We start from the raw sequence: 24763 nt of genomic DNA, 5'->3' as shown, positions 1-24763 counted from the left end.
GCCTGCAGACACGTTCCTGCCTCCTGCAACCTAGAGACAAGTTAAACAAGAGCGTCACAACTGACCTGAGAGCAGCTGAGACGCTTCAAATAACAACATTTACATCCCACAACTCATTAAACAAAATGCCACCGTACACTGGTGTACGGTGGCAGTGTCAGTGTGTCAGACACTCAGCAAGTAGAAAATCCAATACATGGAGGTAAAACTTCCCATGAGGCTTTGACAGCAAGCGAGTGGCAAAGACTCATGAGATATAGTATGCTAATGTCACTTAGTATGTTTGCTTAAGTACAAATTCGAGGTACTTGCACTTGAGTATTTCCATTTTTTGCCACTTTATACTTCGACTTCACTACATCTAAATAATAAAATAATGCAACTTGCTGGTAATAATATACTGTTTAATGGTGATGATACACCAGGCAGCAACCTCTGGTTCTGAAAAGTGAAGCCAAAGCTTCATGTCTTAAAGCTGGAATTCTCTCTAATGTCCACCAGGGGGCGACTCCTCTGGTCGTATAGAAGTCTATGAGAAAATGACTCTACTTCTCTCTTGATTTATTACCTCAGTAAACATTGTAAACATGAGTTTATGGTCTCAATCTCTAGTTTCAAGTCTTCTTCAATACAGCATGATGTTCATTTAGTAGATTATGGTCCATTTAGAGTCAAACAGACCATAAAGCAGGGGATGCTTTAGGGCGGGGCTTACTGTGATTGACAGGTCTCTACCAGCGACGTGTACGGCGTCTCTACGTCACTCCTCCGCATTACAGATATGGTGACTTCCTGTTTATCATTTGCAAAAAAAAACATCATGGCAATGGTTGTAATCCAAGATGGCGATAGCAAAACTCAAGGCTGCAAAACATCAGTCCACAAACCAATGGGTGATGTCACGGTGACTGCGTCCACTTTGTGTCTTTGTGATACACCATTAGCAGAGTAAAATGTCTAGTTAAAATGACACATGCACTCTTCAACAAATAATTAACTTTCAAAACAAACTGCTCTTTGTCAATTGATCAGCTTGTTTGCAGAAGACACAGTCTATATGTAGCCCAAATCCTCCTGGGTTTAATAATCACTGAGTTATTAATGTTGCTTATGAGGAAACACGCCCCAGAAAACCATTGATCACATGGGCTCAGTAGTCATGTAATATTTACCAAGAGACTAAAGGCTGTAGAAAATGTCCACCTCGTGCTCAGACTCTCTCTCTCTCACACACACACACACACACACACACACACACACACACACACACACACACACACACACAGACACAGAGTCAGACACTGTAGGGAATGCTGGTGTTTGTCTGTACACATTAGTACCCATGTGTGTGAGTGTGTTTGTGTGAGTGTGCAGATGCCTGCACTACATTAGATGAGAGGGATACCTCTCAAAATAGAGCTGTTCTGTGGAGAGACACTTTCTGCTGGCGCGGAAAAAATTTCGCCTCATTTTTTTGCCAGCGAAACGAGGAGAGCGCGCTGATCTGGGAGGCGAGTCCCAGCACTGCTGAGCGATGACTCACTTCAGTCAAATAAACAGCAGAGAAACTATCTGTTTATGTGGACCGTCCGCGCACTTGATGTCAGCTGCCAGTTGGATGTAGAAGTTGGGGAATATTTTACTTTTTAAGCACCTAAAATGTTTTGGAGGTATCTAGTTTTTACTTGAGACTTTTTTTAAGAAAAAGATTGCATTTTTGTTGTTGTTTGTTGTCCAACAGCTATGAGCACATGAGGGGTGTGTACACCTCTCTGTCACGACTGTTGCCTCACTTGTTTTTATTCGGCCTCCAGCATCTTATCACCCACCATGCATTTCTGAGAAATATCCCAGACCTGCCGTTCTCCACCTGACACCCCCCCGACTTTCCCACCCAGTCTACCTTTAGGGGGAGACATATTTTTTGGAGGGCGGTAGGTAGGGTGTACTGCACCAGCTCGGATTCATTCCCAAGTCGTCAAATACTGACCTTTTTTTATTTACCTCTGGGATATAGTGAAGTAAAAAGTACAACATGTATTTATTGAAAACCATCTCTATACCGCCACCTAGCGTCTGTGTCAGAGTGATATCCGGCCAATCCAAAGACAAAGATTGTAACCAATTAAATCTAGATACAATGGTGACTGGCTCCGCCCACTTACTGTCAAAAATAAAATCTACTTGCGAGCGAGGAGGTGAAAGACTCGCGAGCAGAAGAGCAGTGATTGAATTCTAGTCGACCATTGGCACTCTCGTATTTTGTCAGTGATTTGCCTTCATAGTCTCTCTCTCTTCGGTCGCTTGAGGCCGTACAGACGCTGTTGGGCCTTTTTAAAAATAAAAACCTTTGTGAAGTGGAGAGCCCATGTTAGGTCCTTGTGAACGTCCAGGCTCTCAGACCAGAGGCTTGGTCTGACTAAAGTATGAATAGCGATGTCCAGATGGCATATCTTTACTTGTCGTCAGTAAAACTTTATTTCACACTCTGATGGTTAACGTTAAACTGTGTAATTAATCCGCGGTTCACGTGTGAGCCGAACCGTATCGACAACGGTCCGTTACACCAGCCATCTAGAAGAGACATACGTTTTAATACTTTAATAGTGAGAACAAATCTTGTTCTTTTCATTTCCCCTCATCAATTGAATAAACAGAATGTACTCGAGCCTTTTATATTACACTCAATGTTATAAGTAGACTATCACAACAATACCAACATTCAGGCTCCCTCATGTGGCTCAAAGGTGAACTGCACATCTTAATGTCAAATAACAAAGTGACACCATCACAATGTTTGTTTTGTCCAGCCAGCAGCCCAAACCTTTAAATTATGAACAATTAATTTAAATAATGAAAACAATTAAAAGGAAAAGCAGCAAATCTTCACATGTTTTAAAACGAGAACTGTTGGGTAGTTAGATTTCATGCATCATATTAAGTTTGTAATATTTACAATCTTAATTTGTAAAGTAACTAAAGCTGTCAGATAAATGTAGTGGAGTATTGGAGTTCAGTATTTTCTGATATCCAACATGTAAAAACCTTTGACTCGATATGTCTATGTTGTGGACTTACGTCTTGAGATGTATACTTGGTTTTTGGCCTGTAAACAGAAGATCAGTTCCCTCTCATCTCATCTACTTTCCCTAAATCCAAATGCACTTATTGAACAATTCTCAAGCTTAAAGTTTAAACTTGGACTCCAAAATCCAAGATGTATCCACGCCTACAATTTTCTTTTTCCCAACATAAACACTGTGCAGCGTGTTTAACACGTAGACATTTTAAACGTCTCACGCGCAGCTTGTTTCTGACCTCCAGTACAAGCTGAAGCTGCAGACTCGGTTCTGTTCGGCAGGTAACACAGAAGCCATTCATGTGTACGAGGAAAGAAAAAATAAACACACACTGCTTTCAAAACATGTTCTGCTGAGAGGCTTCTAACTAAATCCTTTCAGCGGGCGGAGAGCCGACTTCCCGTCAGCAGGGACGCTTCTCAGGTATGAGGAAAAAGGTTCTAATGCTAGTTACGAGAAGTCCATTAGCTTAGAAACTCCCCGTCTATACAAACCCGACAGAAAAATTAACACTGGCACACATCCAGGTGAAAGGTAGGATTATAATAACTTACTGGAGACCAAACTGCTAGATACAATAGGTAGTTATTAATCTATAAATATCTGTGGATCGACACACTGGCCAGTTTCCTCATGAGCCATTGCTGGTTATCAATCAGCCACCGAACGGCATTTGTTTCTCCTGTCATCTGACTTTCGATAGTGTCTCTGCAAATGGGATTTATTTTCCATTGAATTTTGGATTATTGCAGAAAATAATCTCTGTGTCAAACAAATGTTTATGATACCTACACATTTAGTTCATCAAGATAATCTCCACACATGAACTCCACTTTTATGATGTTTGAAGTGTAGCATAAAAAGCTAATGTTAGGCTATAAAGGAACTCCACCTCGGTCTCCTCCACTAAGATAAAGGAGGACTAGTGTTCCAGTGAGGACGTCTAGTCGTCTCATTTACACTCTTTTTATATCGTAGAACAAAACGTTAAAATCTCTTGTGTTAACCACAGACCTTATTTCAGGCATCTAACCAAAAACAGATTCAAAAAACACATTGATTTGAGACGATGGAACCGGAAGTACAAAAATGCTGACTCATTTCGGGGTTTTAGGAATCATACCTCCTTTTGTGGAGCTTACTGTTCTCTCCGTTCAACACACTATTGTTTCACAACCCCTTTTTCCCTTAACCGTATTTGAAGTGATTGTTTAAAACAAAATTGTATTTCATCTAGCCCCTTAAAGGTTTGCCTCGGTCAATCTCTCCCATGCAAACTTCATCAAACAACACCCTTCATTGTTCAGACTGCAGCACTTTTCCTGAACAGAAAGTGACCTCTTTCTTTTTGTGAAGGGAGTTTATGGAAGAGGAAATGTCTGCTGATCCCCGAGGATTTCACTGAAACTCTGTCTCCATCGCTGTAGGTGGCTTTAGTTCAACACTGATGAAGACAGAAGACCACAGGCACAAATATAACCTGCCTCAAAGCAGCCTCTGACACAGGAATAACTTACAGTTCACTGTTATTCTTATGTCACAGCAAAACAGGTTGCTGAGGTGCAGCTTGAGTGAAACTTTGTTGAACAATTTAGTCATTTCCCTTGAACCCTGAGTCCAGTATAAATAGCCCAGTTTGTAGCCACACCTTGACTCAAACTCTCTCGACAAACAAAATTGGAAATGGAGTGTTCCTGTCATTATGTCCCACTTAAACTCAACCTGGACTCCCTTTGTAAGTTAAGTGGGGGGTCATTTGTATCCGTAACATTTGTAGGCATCTAGGACCTGAGTGAAAGAGCAGCTTTGTCTTCAGTTTTCTTCTTTTTAAGGAGTGAAAGTGAGTGGGTGGAGAGGAGTTAAAGGAGGCGAGGACTGAGATGCTTTAGAGGCTCATTAATTCATGTGGTGACGGCAGGACGCGGTTATATATATTGTTTTTGTTTATTTAATGTTTTTATCCTAAATCTGTCACTTTTCAAACAGACAGGGAACACTTAGGAGGTGATGATGGATAAAAATAAACAGAGCAATGAAGTTATCATAAGCTTAGTACTACGTCATTGGCAGTGCATTAATTAAAATGGACCCCTGTAGAAACACAGTGGTATAGTCTTGAGTTTCATCCGATTCAAAAGCACAAGTCTGATTATTCAAAGAACATCATTACCTCATTTCTACCCAGCGGGTGGAACGGCACACGCCCTCTGGCATCACATGAGTCAGGTATGCCAAACAGTTTCTCTCAAAATAAAAGCAGAACATTTGCCCAATTTGAAAACAAATGACAGGTGATGCTGAAAGGTGACAACAGCAATGATCTACTACTACTACTGCTGCTATTAATAACATTTAAATAATCAAATCGGGGGAGGGGGGGATAGGCATTAAGTGTCTCAGCTTAACAGATAGGAGTGTATGATGTGGTACCAACTCCAGTAATATACCATAAATGAAATAAAGTGACAATTAAAGTATAAGCAAAAAGTCACGTAAAATTGATAATTTCTCCAACAAAAGTATTTTTTTGAATGAAGAGACTTAAATGATGATCGCCTGGCCTTTTTTCCTCGAGGAAAAAAGAAAAAGTGTCATCGACACTGACCACCTTGTTTGACAAGTTGGGAGTGAGACGGGTTAGAGGGAGAACGTTAAGATGAGAATGTTCTCACACTGTAATATGTTCTTGCAGGAGGTCCAGTGTTTCGAAGGATGCGTTATTTAGGCCAAAGACTCGCCAGGGTCGCCAAATAAAGTTGCAGAATTCCTTCCATAGTCTTTTATTTAACCTTTATATCTTCAGTGCACCTGTGAGCCACATTAGGGAGCCTGAATGATCGTATTGCTCTGATAATTGTAGCCTACTGTTAATACTGATCTCATATGAAAGGCTTACATTCTGTTTGTTTGATTGATGAGAGAGAGAGAGAAAACGAGCCGAATTTAATTTCAGTTAAATGTATTTATTTGGAATCATTTATAAAGTATTTAACACGTGTATATGTTTTCAATAACATGTGCATAAAACAAAGTTGTGATTTATCAAACGTATATCTCTTCTACATGGCTGGTTTACCTGTTCTTGGTAATATGAGTTGATGCAGAAATGACAATAAAATTATCGTTTATTTAGCCAAAAAATTCCCAGCTTCTCAAAGAGCTGAATCACTTCTAACTTCTTGCTCCATCATGTGAACATCTTTAACCGCAGCACCACGCTGTGATTGACTCAACCACACTTTGAGAAATAAGCAGCAGTAGCCTGCTTTTATTTTGAAATCAGTCCACCTCATACCTCATGGTGAGCAGCTTGATGGTGTTTCCCTCAGAGGTGTGCCAACCAGACCTGGTCCCAGTCTCATTCCTCTGCACACAGCCGAGCATCCTCAGCTGCTGCTCACTGGGACTTTTACAAAACTCACAACCCTGGAGCTCAGCTGACCACCACAAATACACCACTGAAGAAGAGTGTGAAGGTACCTCTGCAACAGGTGGGCGAAATACTTTTATTGTTTTGTTTTGGCATATTTTATGAGGAAATGCAGAAGTTATGAAAAGGTTATTTACGTCACCATGTGCATGTGTGCTTTATTGTTGTAACAATTTATTTTTTCTTCTTTTTAACATAAGTGCTTAATATATGCTAATTCATATCCTTGTGATGTTATTTTAATACCCTTTATATTGTAGAAATGTATCTTATTCTAAAAAGATGAGTGTATCTTATTCTATCGTCTCTATTTCTGCTCATTATGAATTTATTTTTCTGAAATATGAACAATATTTTATAAAGAAATGTATTTGTGTTTTTCACTTGAAAGCAGTTTTTTTCAACTGGATAATCAGTAACTCAGTATCCCATCTGTGTAATTTATAGAATGCAAATATTAGAATAAAAATAGCTGAAGAAAATACAAACTAATCAAATTTGAACCAAATCTGAAACCAAAATTACTTGATACTCGACAAACAACATGATATCAAAGTATATTGTTTGGTAAAGTATCAGAAAGGTAGTATAACTCACTATGGAGTACCACAGACTTGTATATTTAAATTAATTATATAATGAAGCAGATTCAAAAACAGATAAAAGAACATCATCAACATATTCTACATCCCTGTTACAGGATTATAATTATTAGGGAGTTGTGTCTTAACTAATTAAATGGACAGTTTACTTCTGTCTGTAAATAATGAAACGTGATGAAACCTAACTTGAGAAATGTGCCTCATGTAGAGAGCAAAGATACAAACAGGTGAGGATTAAAGCTCCGTCATGACCACACACTTTCGGCCCTCGACTCCTCCCATCATGTCTCACACTTCTCCAAGTCTCCGGCCTGAATGTCAGCAGTGTTGAGACGTGATGGAAAGGCTGCTGTTTACACAGGCCCTGGTGTCGTCAGAGCTGCCATAATAGGGGCTTCAGGGGGAACAGATCTGGTCTTATGGGCCCCCGGTCTCTCTGGGAGTGGACCTCGCCAGCGGCTGAATGAGCTCAGTGTGCAGTTGGCTCACTCGCACAACTCAGCTGAAGTCCAGTCACTGAAGTCCAGACACCGCAGCTCAGTCCTGGAGAGACACTCCCTCCAGGGTTTCAAACACTTTTCACAGTGTTAGGGGCGTTGAAAAAGCTGGAAACTGAAAGTTGGATGAATGAGAAAAGCAGTAGTCTAGTCCTCTCATGTGCAGAGGTGGAGGAAAGTAGTCCATCCTGGAAACATATTGTCGCAGTTACTTTCTCACTGAGTGAGAATTTTCTGCCGAAGTTAGAACAGCTTTAGTTGTTTCCATAGACTGTATTTAAGAAGTGGACGTAGTAAAGCATAACCCAGGAATTCTAATTCTAATCTGTACATTTCTCTGTAACTGTTGTATCTTTGGCAGAAAATAGTGTGTTGTTGCGAGGGGCTTAAACATGAAGACTTGAAAGAATCAAGTAAAGGCAACAAACGACAAAAAGTAAATGTGGTAATAAAAGAAATTTCTAACTTAAATTTCAACTTTAAGTCCTTCATTTAATAATTCAGTTGTCACACAGGCAGTTAGTATAAGATAGTATATTTTTCAGGTTGTTACTCAGATGGAGTAACAGCAAACAAGAACTGGAGCGCCTTGTTTTCCTGTGACGAAATAAGAGCGCTGGCTTTTGAGAGTTGTAGTCACTCGACCGGCACGTCGACGTCACAGAGATGTTTTATTTTGGGAAATGTCGTTGCTGTGTAGCTTTTGCTTCGGAAAACTGGAATCATGTCTGTTTGAGACACTATAGGTGGAGTTTTGGACTTCAAACAAGTTAGAATTTAAGCAACATGAATCATTTGGATTGGACTGTTATGATTTAAAAGATGTGACCCTCCCTCTACAAGGCAAGAGAGGAAGAATGTTGTCAGAACCAGAAGCATATTCATAAAGACAGAGCCGGCATTCAGGCCGGCGTTCAAACTGCTCATATGTGTTTCCAATGACTGGATGTAACTTTATGGAGGACTTCCATGTGTTTAGTGTGTATTTGTAGCAGGTAGCAACCTCCAGAAAAGCCAATGCTGAAGTATCTTAAAAGCTGCATTCTCACTAATGTCCATCAGGGGGCGTCTCCTCTGGTTGTATAGAAGTCTATGAGAAAATGACTCTACTTCTCTCTTGATTTATTACCTCAGTAAACATTGTAAACATGAGGTTATGGTCTCAAGCTCTAGTTTCAAGTCTTCTTCAATACAGCATGATGTTCATTTAGTACATTATGGTCCATTTAGAGTCAAACAGACCATAAACCAGGGTATGCTTCAGGGCGGGGCTACACAGTGATTGACAGGCAACGGCTGTAATCCAAGATGGCGACAGCAAAATCGCCAAACTCAAGGCTTCAAAACATCAGTCCACAAACCAATGGGTGATGTCACGGTGACTGTGTCCACTTCTTATAGACAGTCTTTGTGACACACCATTAGCAGAGTGAAATATCTAGTTCAAAATGACACATGCACCCTTCAACAAATAATTCATTCACAAACTGCTCTTTGTCAATTGATCAGCTGGCATACCACTCCAGGGATAGGTACATACCGCTGAACAACAGTAGCATTCCACTCCAGGGATAGGTACATACCGCTGAACAACAGTAGCATTCCACTCCAGGGATAGGTACCTATTGTAAAACAAACTAAATAGAAACACAATGTTCTGAACTTCTGGAAAGTTCTATGACATCCAGGATAAAAACACTTAAATGAAGCTTTGGGTGTGCAACTGTGGGTTTGCATGTGCCTCACACACGTTAACATATCAGTGCAAGTCTTTACAAAAAGCTAATACAACAATACCATACAGTTTAAATAAACAGACTATGTGATGAGCTGATTACGTTGGGTGAAGAAATGAAGCTGACACAATGGACTACAATGGACTAACGTTCAACACTAAAATGAGTTTGATCTGGTTTTAATGTTACTCCTGGGATAACACACACGTAACGTTACTGTTACCGTTACCTCAACTGTTCATCGTCTTGAACACACATCGGTGATTTCTCGTCCGCTCTCCCTTTTGATAATTGTCCCGTTTGCGGTCCTACAGTCGGTCCAATAAGAGCACAAGTAAACACAAGTTAGGTTACTAACGTTACATCTTAACTCTGTAATTGGTGATTCACTTTATTTATGTTAACTTAACTTGCTTTGCTGTTAGCTAGCTAACCTTTCTAAGGCTACTTGAGCTCGAGCTAGCTAACGTTACAGAGCTAGCTCCGCTAATATTAGCAACCTAATGTAATGAAACAGACCAAGTGAAACATTATCTGAGATGTTAACAGTTCCATTAAGACAAAACAATACTGGAGACTTTGAATTTCGGGTTTGTAAGTTTGAATAATAAAAATATTCTTTCGTCATTACAGATACAATAACCTATATAGACAGTATGATGTAGATGGATCGTGATTCACTGAACTTGTGTAGAGAACCGTATATCCACCACTTCACAAAAGATACTGTATTATGCTGATAAATTACAGTAGTCTGCTGTTATGGTTAATTGACGGCATTGACTGTTAATTTACATGCAATGGATGAACAATTAATATGATTTTACATCCCATCATCATAATAGAAAGGTTGAATATAAGGCCTGCAGGAAAACATTTCTCAGATGACATCTTTACGATTTATTAAATTATTAATGTTCTGTGTTCTGATGTTACAAAGAGTTTTTACTGACTTGGATTTTTGCTAATGTTCCTTTTTTCATTTCAGGTAAAACATGATAAGGAGGATCGTGTTGCTGTCTGTGTGTTTACATGCCATCTCAGCAGCATCTGATTACATTTATGAAGAGCCCTCTATGGGTAAGAAATAATATATCATTATTTTAATTAGATGGTAGAAACACAAGTGATAAAAATCATCGGAGCTCGGTGTGCGGCCATCTTCTCTTCCATGCATGTCATTGCCATAACCAGCAGTCTAGTCTTTGGAGTGTATTCACCAGAAAACTCTTGCTGGTCTCTTCCACAGACCCAGAGAATGGGCTGATGAGTGTGATCATCCCTCTGGAGGAGGCACAGCTTCCTCTACTGGGAGCCACGTTGGTACTACCCTGTCACTTTGAGGTGAGTAATCATGAGCTTTTACTTTATGTCGGTTTTGAAAACTAGTATGTTTTCCCGCTGTATGTGTATGTGTATGTATATATATATATATATATACGTACTTTAAAGAGACAGTGCACCCCAAAATCTAAAACACATTTATATTTCTCCTCTTGTGTTTCCTCTATGGTGTTGTTGTTTCCCAAGTAGGACCACAAGGCCCCAGACCCTGCTTTATGGTCTGTTTGACTCTAAATGGATCATAATTTACTAAATGAACATCATGCTGTGTTGAAGAAGACTTGAAACTAGAGATTGAGACCATAAACTCATGTTTACAATGTTTACTGAGGTAATAAATCAAGAGAGAAGTAGAGTCATTTTCTCATAGACTTCTATACAACCAGAGGAGTCGCCCCCTGGTGGACACTAGAGAGAATGCAGCTTTAAGACATGAAGCATTGGCTTTACTTTTCAGAACAGGAGGTTTGGCGCAGATCCAAGAATTATTTTAAAATATTCTTAACATTACCAGATAGGACATTTCCAAATTATACATTTTCACATTGTATGACATTGTGGGCTCAAGCTTCACCGTCTACAATCAAACATCTCACATCCCAATGTATCATTCCTCATGCAATCAAGCACAGAAAGTAATCGACAAAAGCCTGTCCGGTTGCATCACTGTCACATACTAAAAAAACAATTTGTTTTCAGATGTGAAAAATGAAACTGGTGGTGAACTGTGTTGTTGTTTCCTACGTAGGACCACACCAGCCCAGACCCTGGAGCTCCCACCATCGCTCCCCTCGCTTATCGCATCAAATGGAGCCTCGTCACCAAAGAGAAAGTCACGACTATCTTAGTGGCTTTGCAGGGAAAGGTGCGCGTCAGCGAGAGCTACCTGGACAGAGTTCATCTGGTGGAATACCCCTTGACTTCCACGGACGCTAGCATCAAGATATCCGAGCTGCGCTCCAGTGACACAGGAGTCTACCGCTGTGAGGTTCAGCACGGCATCGAGGACAGCCACGACATTATCCATGTGCAGGTTCAAGGTGAAAAAATGGCCTACTTGACATGAACTGCCATAACTCTTGAAGTCACGGTGCAAATGCAGCTAAATTTAGAAGACAATTGCACAAATCTGCTCCGAGCGATTCAGCAACATGTGTTGTTATTCTGCCTATAAGTGGCAGGTAGTTATGTCTAGTTTTGTGGTATTGATTATCAAAAGATGATACTTAATTCATTCTCAGTAGAACTAAAGTCCTTATTTAACTCTGTAGGTATGGTGTTCCACTACCGGGCAATCATGGGCCGCTACGCTTTGACCTTTGAAAAGGCGAAGGCAGCATGCACCCAGAACAGTGCCGTCGTAGCTTCAGCCGAACAGCTTCAAGCCGCCTACGACGATGGATTCCACCAGTGCGACGCCGGCTGGCTCTCTGACCACACAGTCAGGTCAGTTTGTCATATGATGGGCAACAACAACTCTTTACTATATCTATTTATAACAAAGGGGTAGAGAGACATGACACACTCGGGGTGTTAACTCACAAACATGAAACTCACGTGCTGATAGCGAAAAACACACTATACTGTATAAAAGTGTCCAACAAACACCTAAAATACTGGCCACCCAAATGGCAATTGTAATGTTTATTCATTTACTAAATACACTTAGAAAGTGCTAAAATACTTTGACACTGTTTAAAAACTCTAAGAGACCCACATAGACCTTTCTTGTCTCTTTTGGGGGGACAGGGGATCTTTAGGGGAGACAGCAGACAACAGTAGATGCCACATAAAAGATGCAGCTCAGCACCGTGTGTCAAACTGTTCTAGTCATAAATCAGAATTATTTTTCCATTTCTGAAGTTGCTGTTCAGAGCCAGTTTAATACTTGCCATGTTCCCATTCATGTATTCTATGTGCATTTTGAAGTATCGTATTAGAAAAGCTTTATGGAAATGGAAAAGTTTGCTAAAACTTCCTCAATTGTGCAAAATAGTTTGCATAAAACTAGATAGTTGAATTGCAACACGGCTAGTTTGTGCTTGAGAGTTTTTGTTATTGAAGACACCGAAGCTCATTTCCATTGAACCGAAGGTACCCGATCCATGATCCTCGTGCGAACTGCCTTGGCGACAAAGAGGAGCTGCCTGGGGTCAGAACATACGGAGTGAGGGACCTCGATGAGACTTATGACGTCTACTGCTACACTAAGGAGATGACAGGTACACTGAGATCAACACCACAATGTTTCCGTTTGTGATTGTTGTGGGAATTCTCTTACATTTTCAGGTTTGGGGATGTTTTTAAGCTCAATCCTTATTTTACTCATTGACTTTAATGAACCTCTCTTATTTGATACAGGCAGAGTTTTCTACACCGCTTCTGCAAAAAAGTTCACCTACTCTGAGGCGGTGGAGGTGTGCTCCAATCAGGTAGCTCAGTTGGCCACTACTGGTCAGCTCTACCTGGCCTGGCAGGGTGGGATGGATGTCTGCAACGCCGGCTGGCTGGGAGACAGGAGCGTCCGCTACCCCATCAGCATCCGTCGGCCGCAATGTGGAGGGGGTCTGCTGGGGGTGCGAACTGTTTACCGCCACACAAACCAGACAGGATACCCACTTCCTGAGTCCCGCTACGGCGCCTTCTGCTACACAGGTGGGCCACCGTTTAGAAAAATTCCCCCTTAAAACATATACATGACACTGACTGTTAGTAAAGACAGCAAAACCTAAAGTTTGGGGTGGCGGAGGGAGCTGTGAAAGTATCTTTGAGCTCAATATTTGTTTTTTTAGGTTTACTGGTTTGGTTTAGTCTCACCGCTCTCATCAACATTGTTTCAGTGAAAAGCTTTATTAAACACACTATACGCTACCTGTCCAGTCCCAAGCAGCAACCAGATAACATTAACGACTACTAGCTGATGAACATAGTGGAAAAAAGAGACAGATATTTTCCTCAAGCTCAAAAGATCTCACCAAGCTGACTGCCCGCGTAGCAGCAACTGAGTGATGTACTGATCAATGTGTATACTGGTAGTTATGTTAGCCGTTAGCCAAGCACAGCATCCAACACAATTACAGCGAGCAAACCATTTTCCACCACTGTGTCTCTGGGTGCAGAGTCGTAATATTGGACCTACATTCATCAGGTGGACACAAAAAAAAACTTCAAATGAATGCTAATGTTCTGTGTCTGCTGTGTTAATAGACAACTGTTTGCCTACACATTCACCATATCACCTGTATAACGTATGTCAACGTTGTGTTTAAAATTTGCACTGTCCCAAGTGGCAAAAAAAATGTGTGCAGGTTTACACATTTTACATGACAAGTGGACCTGTTATAAACTCAATATTATTGGATGGTACTTTAACATACTCCTGTTAAGATACCCTGTAGTGAAGATAAAACTGCTGTTTTCCAAGAAGGAAATGTGGTGGGATTTAGCCATATTTTGCAAATATACTTGATAATTGTATGAAAGTAAAATTGTTAATTTCATCTGTTGTAAATACCGTTTAAATACAGATAATTAGATAACAAGAGAAGAGAGCCCAACGTATGAGCCAACATAACCAGAGCTACAACAGAGATTCATCACTAATCTCTCTCTCCTCAATCACCTCCAGAGGCCCCCGAAGGTTTGGACATCATAGACGAGGGAAGCGGCGTGCTGAGTGTGACCGCGGTGACACACAGCCCAGAGGTGTACTTCAAGCGGACGACCACAGAGAGCGAGGCGGTCGGAGAGTTGGAGACTCAGCAGCCTACCGTTGTGGACTTTACCTTCACAGAGAGCCCTACCGGGCTGCCGCTGCCTCAGCCGGCAAACGTCACAGACTTCGCCATTGACCTGATAGAACCAGCCACCGCCCGGCCCGATATAGGAAGAGAGCCCAGCAAAGGCTCTGTCACGTCTCCAACAGGTCAGTAATACTGAACTGCTGATGCATCATAGATAACTGCATAGTGTCCAGTCGCATGTTGAAGTGAGAGGGATGGACTTCGGGAGCGGAAGGAGAATTGAGGGAGGAAGGGATGAGAGTTGTGGGATGAAGGGGTGTAGGGTAAAGGGACGAGGAGGGTAAAAAGCAGGGGATGCTAAGCTAAGCTAAATTCTTTGCAATGGGAGCACTGCGTATTTACCAGGCGGCAACCTCCGGTTCTGCCGAGTGAAGCCAATGCTTCATGTCTTAAAGCTGCATTCTCTCTAATGTCCATCAGGGGGCAACTCCTCTGTTTGTATAGAAGTCTATGAGAAAATCACTCTTCTCTGATTTATTACCTCAGTAAATATTGTAAACATGAGTTTATGGTCTCAATCTCAAGTTTCAAGTCTTCTTCAACATGCCATGATGTATGCTTTAGGGCAGGCTGAATAGCAGAGCTGTATACAGCGTCTGTACGTCACTCCTCCGCATTCCAAATATGTTAACTTCTGTTCATCGGTTGCAAAAACAACATGGCGATGGACATAATCCAAGATGGCGACGGCAAAATCGCCAAACTCAAGGCTTCAAAACATCAGTCCATAAACCAATGGGTGACATCACAATGACTACGTCCACTTCTTACAGTCTGTGGTATTTGCATCTATCCTGCGCTGCACGTTTGTTATATTCTGGTCGCAGAGAGTTGAAAAATTGTTCAACTTTGGGCAAAATGCTTGTCACTGTCAGTTTTACCCAGCTGTCCAATCACAATGGAGGAGGGATGTGACAAACACTACAAAGAGCAGCCGTCACATCCTACATGTAGGCTACAAGTAACAGCAGGTCCGTCCTCTTGCTCTTTATGCCTCAGCCTTCCCTTCCCTGAAAAAAAAGTGCCGTGCCTCATTGACCTTCTTTATTCTGCATTTAATAATAATCAAGTACTTAATCAGTTTTGAAACTATCATCCATGGCATTTAAAAATAAATATTATACCTAATAACAGCCTCACAATAAAGCTTATAGCACAAAATTAAGGATAAATTAAGACAGTTGCACAAAACAAAAAAAATGGCAATAATACAACAACAACAAAATCAAGCTCTACGCAGCCTGGAAAAAAGGACATCACAAACATCCAGGAGACCCTCCTTAACCTAACATCAATTACTGATTTGTTGAGGCCTGGTAAGCTATATTTAAATTATGAACAAATGACTTTCTTACTAGTGCAAATGTCATTTTATTTCCAATGTGCCTCACTCTTTTTCTTCTATATGTCTCTTTAGCTGTTCCTTCCATCGTCTCTCCTATACCTGTGGAGACTTCGGGCTCTGGCTCAGCAGACTTTGGCTCAGGGTCTGCGGTTGATGGTGCCTCTGGGGGTCACTCTGGAGACCAGTCTGGATCTGGAGACATGTCTGGTCCTGGAGACGAGGTTATCTCTGATGATCTGTCTGGCTCAGGAGACTTGTCTGGCTCTGGGGACTTGGCCGGCAGTGTCATTGCTGAGCTGCCCAGTGGAGAATCAGGTCTCAGCAGTACAGATTCTTCTGGCTCAGCTGTCAGTGGAGACGGATCCGGCATCAATGTTGTATTTTCGGACATCAACAGCACTTTTTCTGGAGAGGGCTCGGCTTCAGGTGGACTCCAAGAAGCTGGAGAGGGAAGCACGGGGATCTTTATCGTCCCTTCATCTGAAGTAGGCTCTGGAGAGCTCAGTGGTAGCGGGGACATGTCCGGATCTGGATCTGGTTTCAGCTCTGGGGAGAGTGGCTCTTCCATAGACGGCTCTGGGGAAAGTGGACAGTTCTCTGGCATGTCGTCCGGTTTCATCACTGGCCAAGACTTTTCTGGGTTAAGTGGGTTCCCATCAGGATTCTCCTCTGGAAGTGCTAGTGGAGACTCAGGAGAGCTTTCTGGAAGTGGGGACGCACAGATCTTACTGATCGATCATGAACTCATCGACGCGTCCACCCCTGTTACCCACAAGGAGAATGAGCTTGGTGGAGGCCGTCTGGCGTTCAGCGGCTCTGGAGACATTTCAGGATCTGGGATTCTCAGCGGCTCTGGAAGTGGCTCTGGGTCCTTCTCGGGGGTGACCCTTGTTGGGTCAGGGTTTACTGACCTTACAGTATCATCCTCTGGAGAGCAGGAGGCCTCTGGATTTGGAAGCTCAAGCTTCATCTCTGGATCTGGATCGGAAATCTCTGGATCAGGAATGTCTGGTTCTGAGTCCTCAACGAGCGGAGAAGAAGGAAGTGTTACGTTTGTCTCTGGGGATTTTTTGACAGCGGTATCTGGAGACACTACACTGTCTATGGAGCTTGGACAGGGGTCAGTGGAGTACAGTGGAGAAGGAAGCAGTAGCACCAGTGGCTCAGGAGCTCCCTCTGGAAATCTGCCACAGATGGTGCTGTCCTCTCCATCCAGTGAGTGGGCATCAACAGAAAGCACCACAGGACCAGAGGAGGCCCTTAGTGGGGGTAAACTGTCACAGACCCCTGGTGACGTCTATGGAACTCCCCACCCTGTGCTTGCCCCTGCAGGACTGGCTGCTCCTCCCACTGCAACTACACCAGCTTCTGTGCCGACAACGGGTGTCGTTGAAGAAACTTCAACTACAGTGGAGGGTAGGTCAACCTATTCTTAATTATTTTTGTCATTAGCAGGTGGCAATTTCCGATTTCTGCCGGATGAAGCCAATGCGGAAGTGTCTTAAAACTTGCACTCTCTCTACTGACCAGTAGAGGGCGACTCCTCCGGTTGCAAAAATAAGTCAGATTGTATAGAAGTCTATGAGAAAATGACGACTTCTCTCTTGATTTATTACCTCAGTAAACATTGTAAACATGAGTTTATGGTCTCAATCTCTAGTTTCAAGTCTTATTCAACATCATGTTCATTTAGTAAGTTATGGTCCATTTAGAGTCAAACAGACCATAAAGCAGGATATGCTTTAGGGCGGGGCTACACAGTGATTGACAGGTTGCTTCTGCTACCAGAGACTTAAACGGCATCTCTACGTCATTCCTCCACATTCCAAATATGGTAACCTCTGTTCGTTGGTTTGCGAAAAAAACAACATGGCGACAGCTGTAATTCAAGATAACGATAAACGAAAGAAAAAACAAACAAATTGTAGCAATGAATGGACTCCGCGGGGGGGCAGTCATTCCGGCCTCTACGTCGTCCAATAATTCATGATAATTACCACCTCGGCGGGCATTATCCCTTACATATAATAGGTTTGAACAGTACTCCAGTTCAGATCAGACTAAGAATCTGTCTTTTGAAAGCAGTTTTTCTAGGTGGTTTAAACCTATGTGAACCCAACCCCTGCGGTGCGGCTTTATGCGCAGTAGAGAAAGGGGTTGCTCTCTGCCATGGTAAGTCCCAAAAAACAGTTGCAAGTAATTTCTTTTCTTCTTCCTTCTTTCTCCGAAAACTACTGAATTCAATACTGTGTGATGATGTTTTGTTTTAACAGACTTCACCAGTCGCGTTTCTCTGAATGTCTTTGTTGTTGAGCACTTTGCATGTTTTGTATTGTTGGTCTGCATTCTGTTTATTAATCAGCTTGTCAGTTCTATTTTCAGATACGTATTTAACTGGTTGTGATTGTATTTCATAAATCAGTGTTACTAGACTGACCAACAATCTGTTTTCTCTCCCTGCTGTTCTGTCCTGATGTGTTTTGCCTCATCATTTTGCTATGTTTTGTGTTCCCTTGATTTCCTTGTCATCATTTTGTCCCTCTGGCTATGGTTCTCTGTGTTCCTGTGGCAGACTGAAGTTTGCTTGTCAAATATGCATCAGCTCTGCTCTGAGGTTGCACAGCCTCTGTGTCACACGTCTTATCACAATTGTCTTCAAGCCTATATGTTGCTTTTGGTTTGCTGTGCCAGTACGTCGCCTCCGCTCTGCTTCATGCATGCCTAACCCAGGGCAACATATGTGCTTTCTGGCACCATATGGGTGCTCTCATCCTGCTGCAAAATAAATACTGATCTTCTGCTGCAGCCACAGATTCAAACATAAACTTAATGCAGATGTTACGATTATTAGTTGTCCTCTTTGCAGAAATTTGGTATATTTCAGTGAATATCTTTATCATTTAGCAACTTCAAAGACCTCAAGTAATAAGATTTATCAAAAGTGTGCAGTAAGTCTTAGTTTGCATCAGAGGGTTGCAGCAGCTACAGTATTGTTCACTTACTTGTCAGTCGCGAGGTGTGATAGTCCATCTATCACAGCTTTATCTACCTCACCTTGCTGGCCAACCTCCCATCCCCACCCCACGCTGAAACACTAGTGTCACCCGCCCCCCTTTCTTGCAGAGGTAGATGTGTGCCATCCCAACCCTTGTGCCAATGGAGCCACCTGTGTGGAGAGCGCAGACTCTTACAAATGCTTATGCCTGCCCAGCTATGGAGGGGAACGCTGTGAGATCGGTATGGGATCAGCTTCAGCTAATAAATACTAACAACAGCCTCTCAAAAACAACCGAAGAAAGAGAGAGAGAGAGAGAGAGAGAGAGAGAGAGAGAGAGAGAGAGAGATGCTAAACATCACGACTCCTCTGACACTCTACTTCTCTCTTGATTCATTACCTCAGTAAACATTGTGGACATGAGTTTATGTCATGTCACAGCTTAGGAAAGCACATTACAAGCACCAAATATATGACAACTTTGATCAAATATATGACAACTTTGAAAACGATCAATATTCTGATCGTTTTCTATGACCAGTGTTGTGTGGAAGCATATGGGGGAATTTGCACGCTAGCTAAGTAGCCAGCCGCCCGCTGGTTGGTTTGCTGGTTCCACCATGCTTTGTTGCTGCACTGGTTACAGATGATGAGTCCAACAGCGACCATCTTTTGATATCTCTAATGGTTTAGCCTTCTGCGTGAGCGTGCATCAGCCGTGGCCGCTGAGGAGGTTAGCAGAAAGCTAAGCTAAACTATTAGGAACATTTCCTCTCCATCTCTGAAACACTTCGCCGATATCGTGGCTCGCCAGAGCCTTGAATCACAATTTATCGTCTCACTTGTATGCAATATCAATTGTGGCACCCAACAACACAGCAAGATGACATTTTGAATGTGTATCTTTACCCACTTTACTCTGAGGGGATTCCTGTTGGCCTCAAGTCGTTTCTTTGTTTTGTCTCCAGCTAACACTGCGACACAATCATGACGTTGGCTGTAAAAGGGTCTATATGGGTCCATAAAAGCAACCAAAGGGCCAGTTCACCCCAATCACAAAAAATGTGTATATATTTTGCTCATCAAGTAATGCAGTAGGCTAATTGCGTGACAGTTTGTAAACAGGTGTTTTGATATAGTTTTGCTGGCTTTTAAACGCCACCACAATCACAATCTACTTCAATCCATCAAGACTTTTCTCAATTGTTTGATTCTTCATCTACCGTGGAGGCATGATTCAGTTTTATTCAAGAATTCAAAGTAACACAGGGTGAGTAATTGATATACTAATGGTCATTTTTGGGGGGTGAATTATTACTTTACGTGTGTTGAGACAAACTTTGGGTAAATGTGAAGATATCTTTTTATGTAATATGGGTGAACTGATCCTTTAAAATAAACATAGTCATTAAGGTGGAGCAAGAGAATGAATGAATGAAGCCTTTGAATGTTACAGTAAAAGGAAAAAAAGGGAAATTCACAATTGCATTACTGTTGGGCTGGGCTCTCTCTGCTGAAGTGAAGCATTATACATCATTTTCCATTCTGCATCGGGACGTTTGTTTTGTGGTCAAGGTGGAAACACTGTGTCTCGTCAGACTGACTGAGAGCATCACAGTGGAAAAATATGATCATCACTGACTCACAAGACAAGTACTGAAAATGTAGCTGAAACTGAAACACTACATGGGTTGTGAACAATATCAAGCACTTTATCCGCTGCTCAAACACAGAAAGCATAAGAATACAGAAGAGCTTCTCATCATCAGATGCTGTGCTTTAGTTTGCTGAGTCTCCGATGCCTAAAAAAATAACAAATATACTAAACTATACTGAATATACACACGTATATTTAGGTGAAAGTGCGTTCAGAGTGCCGTTGATTGAATGAGCGTTGACTCTTTGGTGTTGCGGCTGCAGATGAGCAGCGGTGTGAGGACGGTTGGACTAAGTTTCAGGGGAACTGCTACCTGCACTTCTCTGACAGAGAGATGTGGCTGGACGCAGAGCAGCACTGCCGGGACCTGAACGCCCACCTGGTCAGCATCATCACGCCAGAGGAGCAAGACTTTGTCAACTGTGAGTGCATAATGTTTGTGTGTGTGTGTGTGTCTGTGTGTTTGTTTTCATAGAGTTGGAGATGGTGAAAAATACAGTCTCAACACTTTTTTTTCTCCCATAGCAAATGCGAAGGACTACCAGTGGATCGGGTTGAATGACAAGACAGTAAAGAATGATTTCCACTGGACAGATGGCACTCCACTGGTGAGTGAGGGCTTTATACTGGTGTGTTGCTCCCATTATAGGAAGGAGAAAGTATAGTATGGTGTAGTGTGGTGGTTCCCAACCTGTTTGGTTTGTAAACCCTTAAAACAGAGTCTACTTGTGACACTTTGGGTACAGTATGACTACAGGTGGTTGTTCTCTCCCAGAAGGTTTTGTTTTGATACTCTTCTCTTCAAAACAACCACAAAGTGACATTATACGACTACAAAGAGACGCAAAACAACCACAGAGTGACATTATACGACTACAAAGAGACGCAAAACAACCACAGAGTGACATTATACGACTACAAAGASACGCAAAACAACCACAAAGTGACATTATACGACTACAAAGAGACGCAAAACAACCACAGAGTGACATTATACGACTACAAAGAGATACAGTATGACTACAACGTGACACAGACCAACTATAAAGAGATGCAAAACAAGAAACAAAACCACAAAAAGACATAAAACAACTACAAAGAAAAACATCACTGAAAGAAGATGCAAAATGTCCACAGAGAGACACAAAATGACCTCATTGATGAATGATGACTGAAAAATGAATAAGTGTCTCTATTTCTTTGGTCTAATTCTTTGCCAACTAAAGCAATGGAAATTGCTGTTTGCACTTGTTTGTTGTCTGAGCACTGCACCATAAACACAAGCTCAGCTGCACCACTCAACACAGGCAGCTTTATACAAAGGCACAAAAAAAACAGGTGCAAGCAGAAAAATGAATTGACTTCATTGCTGTGAGTTTGTATGAGAAACAGCACTGTGTTTAAAATAGCATGGCAGCGTAGGTGGACGCTTGTTGCTTCAGGTACCAGTTTGACTATTAGAATGATGAGTCGGAGGCCAAAACACTGCACAGCAGTTTATAATACGAGACAGGATTTCTTTAACTCTGGAAAGTTTCTGCAAAAAGTTGATCCAGGTTTACCTTTGTTGCTGGAGCAATCTTGAGGAAACCTTTGAAGAGAAGGGGCTGCATGTTTTCATAAATCCTGCTTACTTGAAGTGCAGAGTGATGAAAAGCGAAAGAGATTGAAATGAACCGTTGTGTGTTGTGGTCCCTTTTGCCTGTTTTTTAGTGTCTGCGTTTACCTTGTAGTAAAAGCATCTGTACACTTCCTCCTCTGCTTCAGCAATACGAGAACTGGAGGCTGAACCAGCCGGATAATTACGTCAGCTCTGGAGAAGACTGTGTGGCGATGATCTGGCACGAGAAAGGCCAGTGGAACGACGTGCCCTGCATCTACCGCCTGCCGTTTACCTGCAAGAAAGGCCCAGGTACGTTGGTCCAGACGAAGGTTTTAAAGCTGTGTTGATCTATTTACATGACACTAGGGTTCAAAAAAACAACGAAAAACCCACCAAGATAAGGTGACAGGCTATGAATATTATCGACGTTGGTGAATGTAAGAGCTGCTGAAGTGGAGATTTATCATCAGAGTCTGAGAACAAACTCATTTGAGAAAACGTCCTTTAAAGAGACGTTTAGTTACATTACAGACATTTAGAGACTCTACAGGTGAATAGGGTCAAAACATGAACTCATAGATATCACCATGGAACTTCACCAGTTCATTGCTTACTTTAAGACAAACATTTTTTGTATTACAAGCTTTCTGAAATGTTATGTTTAAATATGCAAATGAGGCATTATGTAATGGTAACTTTTGGGGAATTTCGGAGAAATCTACAGACATAAACAGACAAAGTAAAATAAACACGTAAATGTGTAGTTTTCTTTCCACTAGTCTGAAAGAAGACCAAAATCACTGATCAGTGCATGAAAACAACAACCTCTGGTTCTGTCCTCAGTGTCCTGTGGCGCCCCGCCAGAGGTGAAGAATGCCCACATGTTTGGTAAGAAGAGGGACGAATACCGCGTCAACTCCATCATCCGGTATCAGTGCAGCCCCGGGTTTGCACAGCGCCACCCGCCGACGGTTCGCTGTAAAGCAGACGGACAGTGGGAGAAACCCCAAGTGCAATGTACTGACGGTGAGTGCTCGTTATTCACCAAGTCTGGTAGAAAAAGCTTTGTGACCGGGGAGGACAGTTTTTTAACTCACTGTTGTGTTTTTCCCCCGTCGCAGTGAAAGCCAGATAAAGAATGCAGCGGAAAAGCAGCAAGCGTCTGGCAGCCGGCAGCAAGCTTCACTAAAATGAAAAAAGAAAAGAGGAATGAATGAATCAAGAACTTTTGCAGCGCACAGATTTTTGCTTGAGGGTCAAATCGTGCGACATCCTGTTTCGATCCCCCGTCCCTCATAATATATTTTAACTATACATTATCATGTTATTGCTCTGAGTTGATTTGCGTTGTGTGTTTTGTAACATAATTTTTGTTTCGTTGAAGTTTTAGCTGGGATATTTTGGTTCACATGAGTTTTACAGAAGGCAGCATCTGTCTGGTTCGATGTACTTTACTTTAGATCTGCAGCGCAGCGCGAGACAATCCATTACAGTAAGAACTTGTAGCTCAGAGGTAAACATACGTATTTAGGATCATTGGATGTGTTCTGGATTATTTCACACATCTAAAGTGGTTTCATTGGACATGATGTCTGGTTAAAGTAGCCTCCAGTTTCTTATATTTAATCTGCAGAGGACGAAGGGAAACTGCCTGTGACGTGTTGGCTGGTTTGGGTCTTTTGTCTTCTCTGCGTTTTAGTTGTCATCATCTTCCACGACGACGCTGTGCAGTGCATAGTGTATCTGTCAGTAAAATGAACCTGTTATCTGTTAATGTTGGTAACCTCAGAGGAAAGCATTACAGTGTGAAATGCCTGTTGTTGATGTCTTTGACCGCTTTCTTTTGTGCACTCGTTTTGTGTCGTTGTTTCTGTATTTGGGGGCTGTGCCCGCTTCATAATGTCACCAGCTGCATGATAAACCAAAGACGCGTGTGTCTGCTGTACACAACTCATGGTAACGTTGTGAATTCAAACAATAACTCTTGCTTGGGTTTGCGTGTGTCCACCAAGAATGTCCATGTACAAGAAACCAATAGTTTGCATCTAGTAACTGTTTCATGACCTGCCGTGATACCGGGCTGCAACACGCAGATAAACACGAGTGTAATAATGTCCATTCTGTCACTTCCAATGAAAATTCAAAGCCGATGTCAATTTGGGGACAAAGCGGTGATGTATTAATTCATATGAAACACTGGTTCTTTGCACGAGGCAGGAAATAGAGAAATAATATATGAATTAAGAGAAACATATTTTCGTCATCCTCACATGATGTCAGAATGAACTCACACCTCTGAGTGTTTGTACTCACGTCAGTCGATGCCACATTAAAACTCTTCTGTTGATACCTTCAGGTTTTTTTTTTTGTATGACTCCGTTCCTTCAGCACAACAACCTGAGGATGTTTATTTGTGTGAAACTTCTATAATTAGCAGACTGAAGACGTCACCGCCCAGGTGTTCCAGACAAACAGGTCTTTCACCTCTCGGTGTTCTCAGTGTCTCTGTGGCATGCGGTCGAGGTAAATAGGACACGCCGCTGACTCATAGGAATAATAAAAATGACGGCTAATTTGTATTTGACCAGCAGGGTGGCTCCCTCATGACTGAATAGGGTTCTTTTAAGGATCCTCCGTACCTCCACCCTTCACACACACCGGTTCACCTCTC

General features: G+C 42.0%; 1 protein-coding gene and 1 long non-coding RNA gene across 3 annotated transcripts; one reads left to right on the top strand and one right to left on the bottom strand.

The window, feature by feature from the left end:
- The first annotated feature begins 6110 nt into the window (after positions 1 to 6110).
- On the top strand, positions 6111 to 24441 carry LOC116384056 (aggrecan core protein-like). Of its 2 annotated transcripts, XM_031848364.1 has the most exons (14): positions 6111 to 6571; positions 10334 to 10425; positions 10595 to 10689; positions 11438 to 11729; positions 11961 to 12135; positions 12784 to 12911; positions 13051 to 13344; positions 14318 to 14614; positions 15910 to 17253; positions 20753 to 20911; positions 21015 to 21097; positions 22257 to 22401; positions 22936 to 23118; positions 23214 to 24441. In XM_031848364.1, exons 2-14 carry the CDS (start codon positions 10341 to 10343, stop codon positions 23225 to 23227), a joined length of 3294 nt encoding a protein of 1097 aa, XP_031704224.1. In that variant the 5' UTR covers positions 6111 to 6571; positions 10334 to 10340; the 3' UTR covers positions 23228 to 24441. The 2 variants fall into 2 exon arrangements, with proteins under 2 accessions (XP_031704224.1, XP_031704225.1); XM_031848365.1 differs by lacking the exons at positions 6111 to 6571; positions 20753 to 20911; positions 21015 to 21097; ... (1 more) ...; positions 22936 to 23118; positions 23214 to 24441 and adding an exon at positions 18410 to 19032 and having other exon boundaries at positions 9267 to 10425.
- LOC116384059 (uncharacterized) lies at positions 9266 to 23085 on the bottom strand. The gene is made up of 3 exons (XR_004212795.1): positions 22918 to 23085; positions 22216 to 22384; positions 9266 to 9653 (listed from the first exon to the last, which is right to left on the bottom strand). It is a non-coding gene; the product is annotated as an uncharacterized LOC116384059 (long non-coding RNA).
- Positions 24442 to 24763: the final 322 nt, after the last annotated feature.

This window comes from Anarrhichthys ocellatus, unplaced genomic scaffold, assembly GCF_004355925.1.
Source record: "Anarrhichthys ocellatus isolate YVR2014 unplaced genomic scaffold, GSC_Weel_1.0 scaffold8, whole genome shotgun sequence".
NCBI classification, from domain to species: domain Eukaryota; kingdom Metazoa; phylum Chordata; class Actinopteri; order Perciformes; family Anarhichadidae; genus Anarrhichthys; species Anarrhichthys ocellatus.
The sequence above is the reverse complement of the archived record's forward strand: the minus strand, read 5'-3'. Positions and strand labels throughout refer to the sequence as shown.

What these genes read in the sequence shown, in the direction of transcription:
- LOC116384056 (XM_031848364.1), top strand. Translation starts at nt 10,341, where the DNA reads ATGATAAGGAGGATCGTGTTGCTGTCTGTGTGTTTACATGCCATCTCA. An exon ending in TATCCATGTGCAGGTTCAAG is followed by an intron (nt 11,730 to 11,960) that starts GTGAAAAAATGG and finishes TTAACTCTGTAG; the next exon opens with GTATGGTGTTCCACTACCGG. An exon ending in TACCTGCAAGAAAGGCCCAG is followed by an intron (nt 22,402 to 22,935) that starts GTACGTTGGTCC and finishes TTCTGTCCTCAG; the next exon opens with TGTCCTGTGGCGCCCCGCCA.